The sequence below is a fragment of the Eulemur rufifrons genome, chromosome 7, assembly GCF_041146395.1.
Source record: "Eulemur rufifrons isolate Redbay chromosome 7, OSU_ERuf_1, whole genome shotgun sequence".
In the NCBI taxonomy this organism is placed as follows: domain Eukaryota; kingdom Metazoa; phylum Chordata; class Mammalia; order Primates; family Lemuridae; genus Eulemur; species Eulemur rufifrons.
The window spans coordinates 273,022,788-273,043,106 of NC_090989.1; the positions used below are offsets into that span (position 1 = coordinate 273,022,788).

At 43.4% G+C, this 20,319-nt stretch overlaps 1 protein-coding gene across 3 annotated transcripts in view; it reads right to left on the reverse strand.

The window, feature by feature from the left end:
* The window catches only part of CDK5RAP2 (CDK5 regulatory subunit associated protein 2), a 178,522-nt gene that overhangs the window by 70,166 nt on the left and 88,037 nt on the right, over nucleotides 1–20,319 (reverse strand). For 2 of the 3 annotated variants that reach the window (XM_069476722.1, XM_069476723.1), the window contains exons 15-19: nucleotides 14,189–14,286; nucleotides 9,017–9,147; nucleotides 7,391–7,500; nucleotides 5,102–5,230; nucleotides 491–586 (exon numbers count right to left, since the gene is read on the reverse strand). In XM_069476722.1, coding sequence (XP_069332823.1) covers nucleotides 491–586; nucleotides 5,102–5,230; nucleotides 7,391–7,500; nucleotides 9,017–9,147; nucleotides 14,189–14,286 — 564 coding nt within the window. The remainder of the gene's footprint in view (nucleotides 1–490; nucleotides 587–5,101; nucleotides 5,231–7,390; nucleotides 7,501–9,016; nucleotides 9,148–14,188; nucleotides 14,287–20,319) is intronic. The other variant, XM_069476724.1, reaches the window with a different exon arrangement.

Sequence of the window (20,319 nt, forward strand, 5' to 3'; positions counted from 1 at the left end):
GCAGAGGGCCCCTGGGGAGGGGAGCTTGGTTCCACCAGCAGCTCTTTATGCTGCAGTCAAATGATCTGGGACTTCACAGTGGTCCAGACACAAGGATTCTCACCCCAACTCTGTCACCAGCTTACTCTGTGCCCTGGAAAAATCACTTTCCCTCATAGGCCTCAGTTTCCAATGCATAAAATAAATGGGTTGGATTAGATCTCTAAAGATCTGTCCAGGTCCAGCATGCAATGGCTGTTATTCTCCTATAACCACCTCATTTTTATTTGCAACTATATGTCTGTTTTCATGTTTCATGACTGGCTCTATCACCCAGTTTATAACTTCTGAGAGGTAAAAGACCTAGTCTCTTTGCTCTCTGCTGGCACACAACGGGCACTCGATGTAGGAGGAATGAACAGAAAACCCACTGGACTCATTCCAGACGGGAAGACTGGCTTGGGCACAGACTGGGGCAGATGAAATAAGGAGTTAACTGCCACATTCCTACCTCATTACCCTGCTCCAAATGCTGGTCACTCAGGAAATTATTCTCGTCATCTTTTCCAATTTTGATCGTGTCCTTGTCCTCCTTGCTAGCCAGAAGCTACATGGAGCATGGAATGATGTGAAAATGCAACCCAAAAAAGTGTGCAGCATGAATATGTATGAATAAGTCAGTGATGTCTTTTTTTAAAATGCAAAACAACAAACAAACAAAAACGAGGCAGAAACAAATGCCAAAGCCATGAAATAAAAATTAACCAAAGTTAGAGTTGCTAGTTCTGGCAAATCACACACAGCTGCCTAGATCAAGCATAATTTAAGGACAAATTCCCCAAGAAATAACTAAAGGCATTTCGCCTTGCCCTTGCCCGGCCTTTCCTGAGCTGCTGTAAATTAAATATGCTGTCTGTTGTGCCGCGGCCATCTCTGCCTTTGCTAAATTCACTTTCAGATTATATAAAAGTAACAAGATTTTGGAAAATAGCTATTGATGGAATTGAAAATATCAAATAGCAAAAAAGCAATAAATTTCATTTATGGTGTGCCCAATTTATGCGTCACTTCTCCTGTTTAGCACAAGGCATAAACCTCTTGTTGGACTGTCACACATCTGAGATGGACAGTCCCCACAACACTGTCATTTTGCTGACAGAAAGTCCTCATCTCTAATGAGAAGAGTATCACGCTTGCCTGGTGATAACGCTATGCTTTTGGAAATGAAGGACAGTTATTTATAAAGACTGCATAAATCCCTAATTTTTTAAAGTGTAAATCCCAAAGCTTCTGCATTTTACAGAATGGACAGTACAAAGTTCTCAAGAGAGCCAGTTCTCAACTCTCTGGAAAAGCAAAACTCCTAGTCATGGGATACCTGGATTAGCCAAATAAATAATAAGAGGAAAGGTGGCCACATCCAGGGAAGGAATCAATCAAAGGTGTTTCAAAATTATACCAAACCTCATCTCACCCATGAAGTAGTTAACTCTGCACTGAGGGTGTTAAAATCAGAGTAGTAGGTCACTTGTTGGGCAGGTTGTACATATGAGATATCAATGGTTGTAGTCCAACAGTTTTATTTTCTAAATTTCTACATTTAGTCAATTGCCCCCATAACTCTCCCAGCACAACTTAAAATTCTTCCGATCTTCCTTTTAGAAGAAAAACCTTGTTTTGGAAAAAGAAAAACAAAACCAAGCAAACTGACTTTAGTTTTTATAGAAACTTTCCAGGATCAGGACACATTCAATCCAATCATATGCAAATGCACAATGAGGATCAAACGGAACTAATGATCAAAAACCACATCCTACTATACCATCAAGCTTTAAACAAACTAGATGTGGAAATATACTTAGTAAGACCTAAAAGCTTACAAATATGGGTGTTGAACCCTCTTCCTCTATTGGCTTCTTCCCTCATTACTAAAACATTCCCAAGAGATAAAGACCAACTAGGACTATCAAACTTGCTGGGAGGATAAAATGTTAAATTACTTTGGAAAAAGTATTGCCAATTTTTTGTAAACCTAATAACCCTACAACACAGAATTCTTTTCCTAGGTACCCACCAAGAGATTAAAAAAAAAAAAGTATGTCCCCACAAAGTCCTATACATGAATGTTCATATCATCTTTTACCCATGTCCATTAATAGCAGAACGAAAAAACAAATGTAACGTATTCATACAATGAAATACTACTTAGCAATAAAAAGGAACTGTTGATTCACATAACAAAATAGATGAATCTCAAAAACATTATACTGAGTAAAAGTTTATACAAAGGAGAATATACTATATGACTCCATTGACATGAAGGTCTAGTACAGGCAAAATTAACCCATGGTAGGACAAAAGCAGAAGAGCAGCTGGGGTGGGGTGGGGTGGGGTGGGGTGGGGGTGGAGGCCAGCAAGAGAGGTCACAAGGGCTCTTGACAAGGGTCTGACTTACACCGGTACATACACTTGCAAAAACTTAGCAATTGTAGGCTCACAACCTCTACATTTCATTGCATGTAAATTTAACTTTAAAAGAAAAAAAATAACTATAAATGTACATTGAAGATACACATGCCAAAGTACTTAGGGGAAATACACTGATATTTGCAATTTCAATTAAAATTTATCAAAAAGATAAGATACTGTGATGATGGACAGGTGGGAAATGTTAATAGAACCTAGGTGGTGAGTATATGGGCATTCGCTGCAAAATGCTTTTCACTTTGCTGTGTCTGAAGTTTTCCATAATTTAAAATGTTGGGGGAAAAGTCTTTCCCATCTTTAAAAAATGACAACAACAAAAGTCTCCCTCCGATTCCCGAACAGGTCTGGTCACTGAGCGCTCTGTCTCTCTCCAAGCTGAAATCACTCTGTTTGGCGATTTCCAACCAAATTCTCCTATAATGCATAAATAACCAGCAGATACGTTTAAGAAAACAGGCAACCTCATAGAGGTTTTTTAAATGCACATTAAAACAACACGTCTTGGTCTTTTGTTTGGTGATTTCTACATGAACTGTCAGTATTCAGAGAGTAAGCACCATCACACCCAGCCAGCAGGGTTCTATACCAGGGCAGCCACTTTGAAAAGAAACCTGACAAACTCCATCAGGGCCTTCAAACCACTTATATCCTTTTCCAAAGTGAAAGTTGTTGGGGGAGGGTATATGAAAATAAATTTTATGCCTATCGCATATCTGTATCTGTCCTTTGACCTAGTAATTACACAATCTGGGAATATAGTCTAAGGGAAAAAATCCTTAACACAGAAAAAGATCTGTGTCCAGAGACATTCATTATGTAATTTAAAACCAGTGCATCACTAGAAACAATCTGCAAGTCCAACAATAGCAAGTCGGTTAAATTTCAGTGCATTCATACGATACAATAAGATGCTATGACCTATAGGCAATTAGGAAAAACAGGATACAAACTGTATTACAGCAGAGGTGTGTGCATCCACATGTTTACACATACAAATATAGAAGGCACAATTCCAAAATGTTAAATAACTGTGCCTGTTTTAAAGTGACAAGATTAGGGGTAATTTCTTTCCTCTGTTTTCCTATTGCTAGGGTTATGCTATGGGTAAATTAAATATCAGAGGAAAAATACTGAATTTCAAAACACAAAACATATTTGCTTTTTTTTTTTTTTTTGTTCTCCTTCTCTGATTTATAGGCTCCCAGAGAGCAAGAATTATGCCCAGCCCCCACTCTGCAAGTCCTGCTGCTCAGCAAATGCTGTGGACAATAGAAGCATTTCTGGTCTGCTTCAGCCTTCTCGTCGAAAGAGCACCACACGCACTCCCAGAGAACAGCAGCCTCAGTCTTTGCCATCCACCCTCACCCCTAACTCCCTCTACCCCTTCAGCTCAAGATTATAGTGGGCATATCATTTTTACCATCCCATTCCAGGGGAAGATGCGGAACTGTGCTATAAAGGATAAAACTATTCACAGGGAAATCAAATCAAAGTGCAATCTGACAAATGACTCAAATCTGAATTGGCTGGTGTTAAGATCTTAGAGTGGAAAGAGGAAAAAACCTCTGTTCTCCAAAGGACATAATGGGACATTTAACAGATTTTTTTCAAAGGGCAAATGAACAAACAAAACTCGCCATTTATGTTTCAAATGAAGTCAGTGAAGAATGAGCTGCTCATTAAAAATGCTGCCTTAGAGGAAGCTAACCAAGAGACTGGTTTCTCTCTAACTGGATCGCAAATATTCTTGGCTTTCAAAATTATCTGGAGTCCTCGAAGCTAAGATCAATAATCTTCCCTCTCTCAAAGACAGCATAAATACCTTTGAGCATTTCTCACTTTGAAGGTAGGAGGAGACAGCTTAAGGCTGACAGATGTTTCCCAAGAAATGATGTGGCAACGAATGTGAAAGCTCCATTTACCTGGCACTCCAGGTTGAGTTTAAGACAACTCCAACCAGGAAGATTCCAGTTCTACACTTGAGGGACCCAAGACAAAAAGACCCTACTGCTGCACTTCACAATGAGAACAGTTCTGGTCTTCTGAAACAATGCTAGTACCCGCATGGAGCAAGGTTCTTCCTATAGGAGAGTTAGGCTTTTCCTCACCATCACAACTCCAGGGTCCTCCCATTGTGTAGCACATGTCACAAACAGAGAAAATCGAAGACAACACATCACAAAGATCAGCACTGAGACCCAGAAGTCATCGAGGTGAATAAGGCTTCCTTGCTCTTTCCCCAGGTGGGGTATGTGTGTGTCTGTTTTTCAATGTTAATGGAGTCATTAAGGCTGCATCTACACTGTCCAAATTATCTGGATGGTTTGGCAACTCTCCAGAGCCCTCGGAGACCACATCGCTCATCCAGATGTGCCATCTGCAGCTCAGATCCCAGGGCTGGACCGGAGTCAAAAGCGTCACAATGTATCAAATGTGTCAGTGGAGACATGATGCAAACCTGAGGAGGCCTGTGGACGGACCTGCTCGACCAAACACGGTCCTCAAAACCCAAAACACCATCCACAGCAAAGGGAATTTCAACTACAGACCTCCCCAAGACAGATGCAGTCTTGAGAAATCTTTTGAGTTGTTACATTTTTGTAATTAGCATGACAACAAGAATGTTTCTTCTTACCTCTGTTCGTCCTGCTGACTCAAGTCTGCCATTTCCCTGGAACCCCACACAGGAGAAATCAAAAATGGTCTTCTTCAGGTGCTGGTTGTCTGCATACAATTCCTTCACTAGCTGTATAAGGTCGCTGACCTAAAAGATAAGAACAGGAGACGGCTGGGTACCCAGTAGCAGGCTTCTGCTTCCCGGGGCCACACCCCTACACAGGCCTTCCTGTGGAGCAGACCCTTCCGCACCACAGTTACGGAGAATCAGGCTGCCCAGTTCTAACCTTCAGGACACCCCGGATATAGTGACAAAAACAGTGGCTTTGACATTTGGCAATGCTGGTATTCTTATCCCAGAGCCAATCACTTTAAGGCAAAGATATCCTGGGCAAGCTGCCTAATCTAAGCCTCAGTTTTCTCATCTGCAGAATGGGTTACTGTAAGAACTGAACATGACCATTGTCACAGCGCACCGAAGTCCTTGGCAAAGTGCAAGCAATCAGTCAATGACAGCTAATACTATTTCTGTCTTGTACTTGAGACCCTCTAGAGGAAAACTCCCCCAAGGCTGAAGTTTCTGAGACTATCAGCCTTATCTTACAGCATCGACCTCTTTTTTTGTATACCTATCTAGCAATGTCAGTAATAATAACAGATAACAAGACAATTAGAAAGCAATTTATGGCTAACCCTAAAATACTCCTACAAGCTTCAGTCAATCATTCCTTGCAAAAATCCTGAGGAGGTAGACAGGCTAGCGTGTCTATTCCCATTTCATAATGAGGAACCTTAGCTACAAGGAAGTTAATTGCCCAAGGTCCCGTACCTGGGGTGTCTGGAGAACTAATTGAGACATAAAGGTGGCTGAAGTGCCTAATCACATGGGAAAGGGCAGCTGCCTCCACAGAGGCAGATCCAGGCCTGAACTGAGCTCCCCAGGCTCCCAGGCCAGTGCTCCTGAAGGCATAGGTCTTGCTGGGCCAGACACATAAGCAAACTGAGCAGACACCACCTTTGTTTCCTGCAAGTTTCAAATCCCAATGGCCAGGAATTTTCCAAACACCTCTTGATGGGAGCAATCATTAGCTCTTCAAATAAAGTGGAAAATCTCACCCTGACTGCACATAGATGTTCAACACATTGAAACCTGAGTAAAAACTGGATCCAATCCTCAAGGAGGTTCTAGTGGGAAGAACAAGACCTTCTGATTCTACAAACATTTACTAAATGCCAGCCAAGGGAAACATCTCCTGCCCTTACCGCAGCCACAGTAGACACAGCAGCAGCTATTATCACCTCCATTTTCTTCATCCTCAAAAACTAGCAGCTGCCTCAATGCTCCTTGCCCTACTCCTCACAAAATATCCAAAGTTTTATAGTTCTCCTTGCTATTTCTTACTTCTGTGCTTTACACGGGCTGTTTTCTCTTTCTCTACTGAGAAAGCCCTCCACCTGGATAAACTCCAAATTCATCCTTCAAAACACATTTCAAGCCTCACTTCTGTTAAGAAGCTTCCCTGATCAAATGGGCCACCCCCATGCCCCTGGCAATTAACCTCTCCTCCTCTGCTACCTCTACACCTGTACAGCTGTCCATTACGGCAACCCTTGCACTCCATTTTGCAATTACTTGTTTACACGCCTGTCTCCGCTACCACAATGTGAATTACTCCAAGAGAGAAACTGAATCTCAGCCACACATGTATGATAATTTACAACAAATCACGCAGTGGCCTCTATGCTCACACTTCCTACTCTTCACAATGGTGCTCAGAACCTCGAAACACTAAACCACTCTAACCATGCCACTGATCAACAGATTGAAAAACCTTTCCAGTTAAAAAATTAAAAAAAAAAAAGATTTATTGATCAAACCTGGAACTTTATTCATTCAAAAAGCATCTATTAGCTCCTACTATGTGTGTCAGGCACTGGAAAATCAGAAATGAATAAGACACGATCACTAAGTTTCAGACGTTCACAACCTAGCAGGGGACATAGACAAATAACCAGACAATCACAGGTAAGTATGAGAAAGACATCAGTTCGGATTAGGTACAGGAAGACAGCTGAATGACCTGACAGGCCAGAGAACCTTTCCTCAAGGACAGCAAGCCTGGGCTGGGGTCTCAGGCCTAAGAAGCCTGTGTCAGACCTGGGCAAGAGCAGTCCAGGTAATGCACATGGGAGGAACAAAGACAAGACGGAGAGCACAGGGAATGAAGGAGAGGAAAGGGGCTTTCAGAGTCAAGAGACAACAAACAACCTTAAAAAAAAAAAGCATTAAAAGTTAATAGGTCAATACCTTTTTCTTAAGTTCTTCTTGAGAAAAATGCTCCACTTGAAACTGATTGTGCTCTTCAAGGCAAATACTTAGATAAGATGTTTGATCACTATAAAATGAAAATGGTTCTTCTGCCCAAAAAAAAAAAAAAAAAAAAAAGTGGGGAGGGGGAGGAGAAAAAGAATATCAGAAACAGATCCTTCCGAAACCAATCCCAGTACAATCCATCTAAAGCAATTTGAATCGGGGGAGGCGGGGGTGGAAGGAGCATAAGTACACATAGGGGGTTCAAAGCACCACCTTTGGAGCAAAAGTAATTTTCCCTTTCTCTACAGGCTGATATTTCAATGTATGGTTTCATCTTAGGCTGTAGGTTTTCACTGTGGCCAATCCTGAATTATAATTTGCATATCGAGTCTTGTGCCTGGAGACCATTCTAAATGGCACAAGCAAATGATGATTTCAGTTTAAATGAGGGAGTGATTCTGTTTAGGCAGGAATACAGAAAAATTAGATGTGACCCTCAAGGGTAGAACTCAAGGGAAATAAAAGTACCTGATCTATTTTTCACTGGCCCCAGAACCCTCATGGGAAGCAAGCATATTAAGTGCAGAGACTGCCTGCTAGAGCTAAGATATTAATAAAAGAATCTTCAGTCACCTACGTAAGGGTCTGCTTCCTTGCAGCGAAGGTCATGTTCTAACAGAGAGGGAAGAAGGGGAGGGGCGGGGAGGCTGTTCATTGAGTGAGGCACAGCCACAAACAGTATCTCATTTAATATGTGTAAGAGCTGATCCACCTTTTAAAATACAGTATGGAATACAAGAAAGAGCTAAACTCCAAAGGAAGATATCCTGGCTCAAATCTGGGCAAATCAAACCCCACCCTACCCCCCAGCTGAGCCTTAGTTTCTTCATCTGTAAAATGAAGTTAATACCTGCTGTACCCAATGGGATGACTGTCAGGATCAGAGATGAAAAGTTAAGTGCATAGCTCTGTGCCATACATAGCAGGTACTCAAGGAATGTCAAAACTACTGATTTCACAATATGTGCCATAGATACAGAAGGGAATAAGACACCAGACTTTAAGGGGCTCAGGTTCTAGTAAGGGAGAGCACCAAATATCACTGTGATGAGTACAGCAATGCAAGCCCCACGGGACCCTCATCCTGTAGCCCACCCTTAATTATTCTACAATGCTAAAACGTTTCAACCTGCAACAGCAGTCTCACCCATGCATCTGTACAGTCTTGGGCTCTCTGCAGTGGGCGCTGTGGTAGGCAGTGCCCAGAAGTTTGGGCAATGAGGGCTGTTTGCCAGAAAAAGAAGATTGCAAGTCCCCAAGGTTATCCACAGCTATGAGTATCAAATGATACAAAAAAGAGTAAAGGCAGCGAGGAAGGAATCCTGCAACAGATCCTTTGCAGAATTTAATACAATTTACTAGGCTCTTCAATAAGAAGGCCAAAGCCAAATGGATACAGCCTGGGAAAGCCAACATCGACATGGTCACCACAAAAAGAATCCCAAGATGAAATCCTGTAGGTGCTTCACCTCTTAATGAAGTTTCAGCACTATCTTAAAGTTCAGCCCACATCCTCCAAGAGGAAAAACCAAAAGGAAATATGCAGAAGAGAGCATGTACCTTCCCGCCTCCGAATTTCACTGATCTGCTCCTCCAGGGTCTTTTGCAAATTCCGATAAGACAGTACATCCTGCTCCAGTTGCTTCCGCAGGGCAAAAACGCTGTTTAACTCAGCCTGCAGGTTGTTGATACTTGGTAAAACAAGACATCAGAAATTTTAAAACAGACCTATTTGTGCTTTAATACGCAAAGCCCAGCAAGCCTTCCTGTGATCTTTATGTCCTTTGTGTTTCTTCTAGGTATAAAAGTAAATACATGTTTATTACAGAAAATTTAAAATATAAAAATATAAAGTAAACAAAATTCCCATGCGCCTACTATCACAATTAACACATGGCAGACTGTATTTCCTCTCAATATTTTTCCCTGTGAGTATTTTTTACAAGGTTGAAATAATGCTTGACATACAGTGCTGAATTATATATTCCTCACTTAAATATTTCCCTATGTTTTTGGAAATTATTTGCAAACATCATTTTTAATGACTATATAATATTAAACCAGTGACTGTCCCACCATTTACTTTACTCATCCCCTATTAGTGGATATTTGGGTCATTCCCAAGTTTTTGCTACAGATATAACCACGTGGAACAGTTTGATTCTCCAGAATGCTTCTCTATTTGGCGTAATACCTTGAGAGGGCTTGGGTATAGAAGGGGAGGCTAGCCAGGGCCTGGGTGTCACCTGGCACCCAGGCTTCAGAAGAGAGGGAGAAGCTTTTGTGTTACTCCTCAAAGATATCATACTGGGAGTAAGTATTGGGGACAGGAGGGAAGAGAAAAAAATAGAGGAAGAACAGTGAGTCAACAGTAAGAAAGAAGACCAATTTAGGGCCAACAGAACTCCACTGTGGTGGAATAACCACCTATAAATGCACAGTAGAAACGGATTTTTATTTTGGGAGGAGAGATGTCAGGTTTCACATATGGGTCAATGTGATACAGTGCTGAGCTATACAGAGAGCTTTCACGGAACCAGAAGCCCAAAACCCAAAGGAGGTCATGAAAATGCACACCTCCCAAAATTTGTGTTCACTGTGGGGAGCCCAGTGCAACACTTTCTACTGCAGTAGCCGCTAGCTAAATGTGCCTACTGAGCATCTGAAATGTGGCTAACTTATCGATGAACTGAACATTTAATTTTATTAAATTTAAAGTAAGTTTAAATTTAAATAGCCACATGGCTAGTGGCTACTGTATGGGACAGTGCAGAGCCATAAGAAAGGCTTTGTACTTCTACTGATATGCAGCTGGCAGAGATCTTTAAGTCCAGCTCTCAGAGGAACGTGGAGACCCCAGCTGACATCTAAATAGCATAAATAATGCTTCTCTGTACATCTCTGTGCCTAAAGCCTTGTTTGACATTCAAGTTATTTTCTTAAGAAAGATTCCCAGCAGTGCAATTACTGGGTCAAAGTATATGAACATCATTAAAGATTAAACACATTAACAAATCAGAAAGCCTCCTTTTATAAACACCAAGAAATATATCACTCTCTGTCCAGCATCTGACCTATGATTCCCTAAATAGGTCCATCAACACCTTCCAACTATCTGTAAAAATTTATGAATATGTAGATTTTTTTTTTTTAGGGAGATGGCCCATAAGCTTCCATCAGATTTTTTAAAAGGGGTCCATAGCCCCCAAATGGTTAGGAGCCATTCCTCTAAATGTGTGTCAGACTCAAGCCCTATTTCTCCTTCAAAGGCTTCTTCTAGCCCCATCCATCGAACTGCACACATAAATCAACATACACTGGAAGGAAAATAAACCATTATGTCTAATCTTTGATGCTTGCTGCTCTGAGGACGGTTCACTGTGAAGTAGTCTTCATGCAAGGGAAGGGGCCCTACTGGCAACTTGCACCTAGTTCCATTTCAAGACAGTCATAATGATCAATTTGTAAGGCTGATGGAAAACCGTACGGAGGTGTGACAGCACAGCACTCGCCTGGATGCAGTCATGCTGCAGAGACATTTAACTAGGGGGAAAAAAGGAGATTGTTTTAGCGAAGCTCCTGCGATCAGGGCTGGGGAAAGCTAACTGCTTCACTCCCTCTTCCCTTTCTGACAGGGTGAAAAGTACACAGCTGCTGCTCCTCTGTCTGTCATTTATGTTTTCCCAACTCCAGAATCTTTTCAAGGTGTGAGGAGCTGGCAGAACAAAAGGTGCTTTGCTCAGAAAGAAACAAAAACCCTGTACCTTCCTCTTTCTTGGAATCGCAGTCGGGGTGGCGGAGGGTGGGGGATAGGCAGGAGCAGAAATGAGGAGTCGGAGAGATCCAAGCTCAAAACAACATACTGCACTAACTAGCTCCATGCCCATGGGCAAGTCAGTTAAACTGTCCGAGTCCTGATTTCCTCACCAGTAAAACGGGGATAATAATACCTTTACTCAAGATTGTTTTGAGGATTAAATAGGATGTTACATGGGAAAGACCTTGCACAGTGCCTAACACATACAAGATGCTCAGAAAACATCATCTCCTTCCTTCCACATACCCCAACAACTCCCATACAAAAGACGATAGTTATGAGCCAAAATTTCGGATTTTCATGAGTTACAGCAATGCTTCTTCTCTGGCAATGATTTTGCCCCACGGGACATTTGGCTACATCTGGAGACATTTTTGGTTGTTATAACTGGTATAGGAGGGGGCAGGTCTGCTACTGGCATCTGGACAGAGGTCAGGGATTGCTAAACATCCTACAATGCATAGGACATCCCCTCATGACAAAAAAATTATCCAGCCCCAAATCCCAACACTGCTGAGGTTGAGAAACCCTGAGTTACAAGGAAGTGCAAACTGTACTAGTCCTCACAGTGGGTGGCATGCTGGCAAGAGCCTAGGCTCAGTAGCCAAAAACATCTGAGCTCTAAATACACTTTATATCTTAGAAGCCACCTCTCCACTTCTGTAAGATGGGGCCAAAGCCACCAGCTTCTAAGTGTGGCTATGGAGAACGAATAGTAAAAGTGAAAAGATCCGGCACACGTAGCCTGCGATGAGTTTGCTTCCTCCCTGCCCTCCCTGTCCACTTTAATCACGGCACATCATGTGGCCAGTCATCCACCTTTGCTGCCAGTTTCCAGAAAGCGAGCAATGCTGGAGTTGCAGAAGGGAGCTCCACCTGCCTCGGCCCACACCTCTGCCCCCCGAGGACTCAAAACCCCCCACAAGCTACATGCAAGCACCTTGGGATATTGAAGCATATGTAAGCTTTTCATGTTGTTCTTATTCTTAAGAAGTGTTACCACTTACTGATGAGTGCTTACTATGTGCCAGGCAGAATTAGGACTTTACACAGTATCATCTCTTATTTCAAAACAAGCCTGTAGGGTGGAAAGATAGGTAAGCAGGTAGGTAGGTAGAAGGTGGGCCAGCCAATCTCAATTTTATAAACACACTGAGCCTCACGGTGAAAAGTGACTTAGCCAAGAGCTCAGAGCTGCTGGGTGGCAGAGCTGGGATTTGGACCCAGGTCTGTCTTCCCCTAAATGTACTGCAAGACAGAAGATGAACAGGAAATCTTTTAAGGCATCCTTGTTAGTCACAGCCCTGACTTGCCTCAGTCCCATCCATGTTTTCATTCATTAAGAGAGGGACTGTGAAACTCAGGGCCACTCACAATGCTGAGGGGCCTTGCGAGCAACCACATCCACCCACAGGGCCTCTGGCTGCCCAGAATCTAACCTGGCTCCCACCCAGAAAGGCTGCATGACTGAACGAAGTTTGACCGTTCCTCTGAGTTTTCCCACGTGACTCAACCCTTCTCCCAAGTGAAAATGCCCAGCAGCTGAGGCTTCTTGAAAAAGCTCACTATTAGAGAGTGATGCTACTCCCAGAATTTCATCAGCATGTTTTCATTTTCTCTAAACTCATTTTAGATTTAAAATTGCAACATTATCTCATAATTTAGAAGATCAACATTGGGGGGAAGGGGCATTCCTGCTCAGAAGTTTCCAGAGCGCCTACTCTGCACCAAGCCCTGGGGAACAGAGACAGTAAGATGGGATCCCTGCCCTGGGGGAGCTCCCCGTGCAGGTGAGGAGACAGAGCAGTCACGGATGACCACACAGGACGACGCCCAACACAAGGCAGGCGACTGTTCTGGGGATTAGCTGGCCCTCCTGGCAAGGGTTAACACTCCAGCTAAATTCTAAAGGACTAGTGGGAGACCAAGTAGGGGAGAGGGGTGGGGGGGCAGTTAGGAAACACAAGTGAAGGCAGAGGCAGGAACACACAGCCCAGGGAACAAGGAAGAGCTCACGACGGCAAGAGCAAAGGGTGGATGAGAGGGAGAAGTGAGGGGGGTGATGGTTTTACACTTTTTATTATGAAAAATTTTAGACATATACAAAAGAAGACAAACTAATGTACCCAAACCGCAGCCCCAACAATCAGGGAGCCAGGGCCAGTCCTGTTCCTTCGATATCCCTACCCATTTCCTCTGCTTCTGTACTGTTTTGAAACGAATCCCAGACATTATATCCTTTCAACTGTAACTATCCCACTGTGTAGAGAAATGATTTCTTAATGTGAGAACTCTCTGAGGCCAACCCTGCATTTATTGATGTGCAAACAGAGGCCAGAGCAGGGCACTTGCCTGAGGACACAGAAGTAGAAAGTGGCAGAGCCAGGGCTAGAACGAGACCCCTGGTGTAAAATTGGCTCTCCTTACCAAACCACGCCGGTCCCAAACCATTTCCAGTAATTCTGCAGAGACAGAAGTTGCTCCAAGACATGGAGGCTTGTTTGGATCCCAGGGTTCTGACACTCAATGCCTGTGTGACTTTGAACAAGTGACTTAACCTCTCTTAGTTTTCATGGCCTTGTGGAAACACAGGTACCACTAATACCTTACAGAACAGCTGTGAGGATCACAGGCGATAACAGACATGAAAGCACTTTCTAAACATATTATAAAGTATTCACAAATCTGAGCAATTATTATATTTTATCCTAATTTTGTTGCCAAAAATCAGACAATTCTTGATAGAAAACAGGTATATCTGAATAAATATGGCTATTACCATCCAAGCACTTTATAAGCTTCCTAAGCAAAATGATTTGCTGCTTCAGAGACCACCAGCATTTATTCAAGATGTGTGTATGTGTGTGTATGTTCACACTCATGTGTGTGTCATGTCCAAACAGAAACCCCCTTACCTGTCTGATTCCTGCAGAGATTTTACCAGATGGGTATAGATGTCCCGCTCTTTCTTTAAGACTTGAATCAGTTCTTCATAGTCTGATTGTTGCTTTTCCTGGAAATGACAATAGGCATCTGACATTAAGGGAAGAATTTTAAAAGAGTACATCCTTACATTATGCAAACATATGTGGCTAGCTCTGGTTTTTAAAACCAGATGAAGGTGGGGCCCTGTGCCAGGCTCTGGCTCAGGCCACAGTCAGAGAGCACCACCTTCAGGAGGAGTGGGGAATGACGGCCCATCACTTACCCCAGAACAAAGCTGAGAGCTGAGCTTCTATCTAACACTAAACAGCTGCTAGGGAAAAGGCATCACAGTTACCGGACTTGCCCACCGTAAAACTGTCACCCCCTCAGATCAGCTGGTCATCGTTTTTATAACACTATAAAGAATATCTTTCCATGCTTGCTGTTGCTCCAAAGAAGAGAAATTCACAAACCAGAACCTGACAAGTACTGAAGACAAGGGACTTACAGCAAAGCAAAAGTGGCCAAGTGAGGCGTTGTGGGGAGGCATCCAGCAGAGTGATGCTAGAGGCCTGAGTTGGATCTCTGCCACCTGCTAGCAGTGTGACCTTGGGTAAGCAGCCTGACAAACCTCTATGAGGTCCAGTCTCCTCATTTATGAAATGGCGGTGTGGTTTTGTGAATTCGCACTTGCAAATGCCAAGTGTTTTTAAAAGTTCAAATTTTGGCTCTGCCACTTACCAGCTCTGGGACTTTGGAAAGTTACTTACTGGGAGCCTTGGTATTCCCACCTGTCAAATGGTGGACAATAACCACCGCCCTTGGAATCATGGAGCAGATCAAAGATAGATTATGAACCATGAGAAACCAGGGGTACATGGAGAAATGGCTGATTCCAGTATTGGGACAAGGAAAATCAGGGGAAAAAGGAAGACACATCCACAGCACTTTTCTTGTGCCACAAAATAAGGAAGCAGGTAAAGAGTAGAACAGTCGTTGCCACGGTAAGGAGGACAGGGGGATATGGGAGATGTTGGTCAAAGGGAACAAACTTTAGTTATGCAAGGTGAACAAGTATAATCTGGCGAAGAATCATAAGAGGATGCTAAAACTAGTTTGTGAAAGTTTCAAGATCAGGATATTTACACATACTTAAAACACTTCCCCCAAGATACTTATTAAATATAAAGGAAAAAACAGTAATAGACAGTCAAGACACCTGGCAGACACCCCCTTCATAAAGTTATCAAAGTTGGCATGGCCAAGAATGGGACAAATAGAATCGTGCACCTTTGGATAAGACACAATGAGAACAGCATCGCTACTATGATTTTCCTGCCAAAGATGCACAGACTGAATCTAATCATTAAGAAAACACCCGACAGACAACCCAAGCTGAAGGACATTCCATAATACAACTGGCCTAGACACCCTGGAAGTACCAAAGATCATGAAAGTCAAGGAAAGACTGAGAAACTGTTCCAGATTAAATACTGAAGAACCAAGACTACTAAATGCCATGTGTGATCCTGAAGGATTGGATCCTTTTGCTACAAAGGTGTTACTGAGACAGCTGATGAGATACGCATGAGCCTGAGGATTACAAGGTAGCAGTGAAGGAAATTAGTTTAGGCTAATTTCCTGGTTGTGGTGGCTGGGCAGAGGTTATACAGGAGAATGTCCCTGTTTATAGGAAATACACACTAATGTATTCAGAGAGGATAGGGCTTCACATGGCAACTTTCCGAAGGCTCAGGAAAAATAGAATCCTTTATTCTTCTAACTTTTCTATAAATCTGAAATTATTCCAAAGTTTAAAAAAATGTTAAATAAAGTTAATGTGTGCAGGATACCTAGAACAGTGCCTGGCACCAACTAGATGCCGGAGGGGGGTGATATTCAGTTAACAGAGAAACTGGGGCTACAGACAGCCTTTGTAGTTCACTTATGATTTCCCCTAAAGTTAAGATACTACTTAAGAGGGGTTCTTAATGTGATTAAAATTTAGGCTAGAGCTGGGTGCAGTGGCTCACACCTGTAATCCTAACACTCTGGGAGGCAGAGGCGGGAGGATCGCTCGAGGTCAGGAGTTCGAGACCAGCCTGAGCAACAGTGAGACCCCATCTCTACAAAAAACAGAAAACTTAGCTGGGCATGGTGGCACATGCCTGTAGTCTCACCTACTTGGGAGGCTGAGGCAGGAGGATTGCTTGAGCCTAGGAGTTTGAGGTTGAAGTGTGCTATGATGACGCCGCTGCACTCTAGCCAAGAAGACAAAAAATTTAGGCCGGGCACGGTGGTTCATACCTATAACTCCAACACTTTGCAAGGCTGAGGTGGGAGGATTGCTTGAGGCCAGGAGTTTGAGACTAGCCTGGTCAACATAGCTAGACCCCGCCTCTATAAAAAGAAAAAAAAATTAAAAAATTACCCGGTATGGTGGTATGCACCTATCCTAGCTACTCTGGAGGCTGAGGTGAGAGGATCCCTTGAGTCGAGGAGTTCAAGGTTGCAGTGTGCTATAATTGGGCTACTGCACTGAGCTCCAACATGGGCGACAGAGTGACCCTGTCTCTAAAAAAAAAAACTTAAAAAATATAAAAAAAAAAATTTAGGGGCTGCATGAATGTGAATGGGGAAAAAAATTAAATCTTTATTTCCACTAACTGCTAACTGAAATTTAGCATGCCCTTCAATTATGAATTGAAGGAATATTACTACTACTAAAAGCCAGTACTAGTGGTATTACTGTGACTTTTTCATCAAAAGAAATAGTTATTTTAGATATGTTTGCAGATATCTCCAAGTATTCGTTTTTATCACTACTTCAAAACTACAGTAGTCACTTTATTCACCACCATATTTGTTGTTTAATGTATTAACGAGCACCATTTCTATAGCATAATTTTTTTTATATTTTGATAACTGAATTTCAAAACATTTGGTTCCCTTTAGAATCCTTTGAATATTTTATGCATTTAAACATTTTTCCGGAGACGGGGTCCTTGGCAGACGACCAAAGGCATGCAGAGGGCAAAAAAGGTTAAGAACCTCTAAGTTAGGAGAACACCGCTCTGTTTCTAACCCTGACAAAACAAGGCTAAGGCACCACTTGCTGATTAAAAGTTTTAAATGCTAAACCACCAGCTTGGTCATGATAAGTTAGTCATCCAGACTGCTAGAAATGTCAGGCCCTTTTGTAAATCATGCCACCTGTCACTGGCACAAGGAGCTTCCAAATGCCTTTTACATACAACAACAGTATCATGTGGGATTCTCTCAGCTCCCACCTGCACACAACCATGTGTGCAGCCTGAGGATCCCAGAGAGGAGAGGGGGTAGGATGTAAACACGACACCAAGCCCAAGGAAGATATCATGTCCTCAGCCACCATGTGACGTGCTTTCCAGGCACTTTCTCATTTAACCCTCACACCAACCCGATGTGCTCACGTGTTACCACGCTCTCCGTTTCAGAGACGAGGATTGTGGCACAGAGGGCTGCATGCCCAAGGTCACGGAGGGGAGGCAGGGTGTGGGTTCTGACACCCGTGCTCTTCAGCCCACCCCTCACTGCCCCATAATGGATGCAAAACCCTGGGTGCTTGACAAGGGTGACATGTCAGCCACACAAAGGCCACCCAAAGAAAATAAAAAAACCTACTGCTTCTTAAGGCAGTAACGTGAAAGGCCATGATGGTTAAGATTACATGACCTTATTAACTGTGTGACCCAACAAGTTACTCAATCTCTCTGTGCTTCAGTACCCTCACCTGTAAATGGAGGTAATAATTCTACATATTTCATAGGGCTGTTAACGGAATTAAATGAGTTAATCTAGACAAAGTTCTCAAAACAATGCCTGGCTCAGAGTAAACACTTGACAAATGTCAGCTGTAACTATTATTCTTATGCTCCAAGTACTATGCTAGTTACCTACATATTAATATGTTAATATATCATCTCTACTAGTCACAGAATTCCAGGGAAGTATTTAATTCTCCCACTTTTCAGTTAATGACACTGAATCTCTGGGAGCAGAGGTAACTTGTTTGAGTCCACTCAGCTAATGATTGGTAAAGTCAGAATTTGTGCTTAAGTATGCAACTTCAAAGCCAACCAAGAAGGGATAGGGAAAAAAGACCAATATGGATTTCCGGTGGATGGCGTAGAGACCAGAGGAATGTACGTACGTGGGCCCCCGTATCTTAACTGGATCTCTGTAGGCCGGTTCCAAGTCCTAGAGGAGGACAGCTCACTGCCATATCAGGGCCTGGATGCTGGCTCAGCCCCCTCCCCACTTCTTTCTGGCAGCTATTCCAGAGCTGCCCCAGGTTTCCTGGGCCACCACTATCCTCAGCTCCTGTCCTCATCCTTTCCTCCTGGCCTTCCATCTCAGTGCAACTGGGAAATATCTCCACCTGAGCCCCAGGAAGGAACCCTCCTCTCTCTTCAGGGACCGAGTGCCACCAGTTACCACTCTCCACTGACACACTCCAGAGCACCTTATGGGATGTACTCAGGCCAAATCTCACCAGGAAGCTTTCCCTGACTGCGAAAGATGCCCTCCTCCAGCTGCCAGAGCAGAGCATACTCGTTCACCTTTGCCCCACGGCTAGTGTACCAACTACCTGTTTACAGGGCTGAGGGCTCTCTGCAAGCAACAGTGTCCTGCGCCAGGCACAGTGTCTGGCACAAATCAAATGCTGCCATAAATACATGCTGAACTGATGATTAAATAGGTAAGCGGGGAACACAGGGACTGATATGAATCCTAAGAGCAGAGATTCCTGGGGATATTTTGCATAATGGAAGTCAAAGTGAGTCAACGTCTTCCTAGAAGCAAATTGCTTACCCATGTTAAATAAATGAACTCTTCGGAGCCACTTGGGTCCCATTTCATCAATCACCTATTCCCCTGCGTTGAATCATGCCCCATTAGAATGAAGTCATTTGGCTCCCTCAGCAGAGCTGACAAACCAGTAGATCTCCTTGGCATAGAGGCAGGGGCCAGGCTGCCCAGAGTGGGGTAATGGGAAGCACCTGCTCAGCAAGAGCAACCAGCCCCCACCCTCCACCCAGCCCCTCCAAACAAGCAGCAGCCCAGACAGGAGGCCTCTCATCACAGAGAAGACGCACCTCTGCCACCCACCTGCCGCGTGTCTCGCTCAGCACTGTGTGTTCAGCAGCCCCCAGAATGACCACCCAGCTCACCACATTCCCCTGCCTCTTTTGGGAACTGTCCCTAAGACACAGGGGCAAGTCCCAGGAAGACTCCTCTCCTGTGGGTGCCAGGCCCTGGGCCCATGCTAAACCAGTACAATTCTCTCCCGGCAACTGACAGATCTAAACTGAGACACCAGACATCTGGGAGTCACTGGGTCTGAGGCATGTCAAAGACAGAACCCTGGAGTCTGCGACTGCTGCTGTCGAGATCCGTGGAGCCGCTGGTTTTTACCCTCCCCTAAAAGTGTGGCTGCTCAAGTCTTGCTTGGCATCTGTGAGCGCAAGTATGATCCCAATCAATACTCCCTCTCGTTGTTTTGCTCCAACTACTCGATGTTGGATTCTGTAGCCTGCAACCAAAAGAACCTTAACTAATACACTTATATTATTTCTAGTCCTCTCAGAAGGCAGGCATGTAATTGCCCACTTTAAAGATTAGGAAGGTGAGTTTCAGAGAGATTAAGCGATTTGCTAAAGGTCACAAAGCTGGTAAGTAGCAGGACTGGCATTTTCTACTCTACCATAGTTTCCTTAATGACTCGAAGGAAATACATGTTCTGTGCAGACCACAGTCTGAAGAGGCAGCAGACATGTAAAGAGAAAGCTTAATGGATCACTTCTTGGTAATCAGGGCAATTTAGTGGCCTGGTAGATGGATGATGTCTATTTCAGTAGCTGTGTCACAGCCCTGCAACAAAGACATTAATTTTAATACTCAGAAAATTCGGCAGTGATGTCCCAGCCATGTCAATAACCAAGCTATAAATCTCTGGCTGCAGCAAGTTAAATATGGTCAGTGTGTTTTACTCTCTGTTCTTCAATTCCCTGATCATCTAGCATTAACTCTCAGGATCACACAATGATTAGAAGGAAAACAGACTGCCCAGCATCTATAG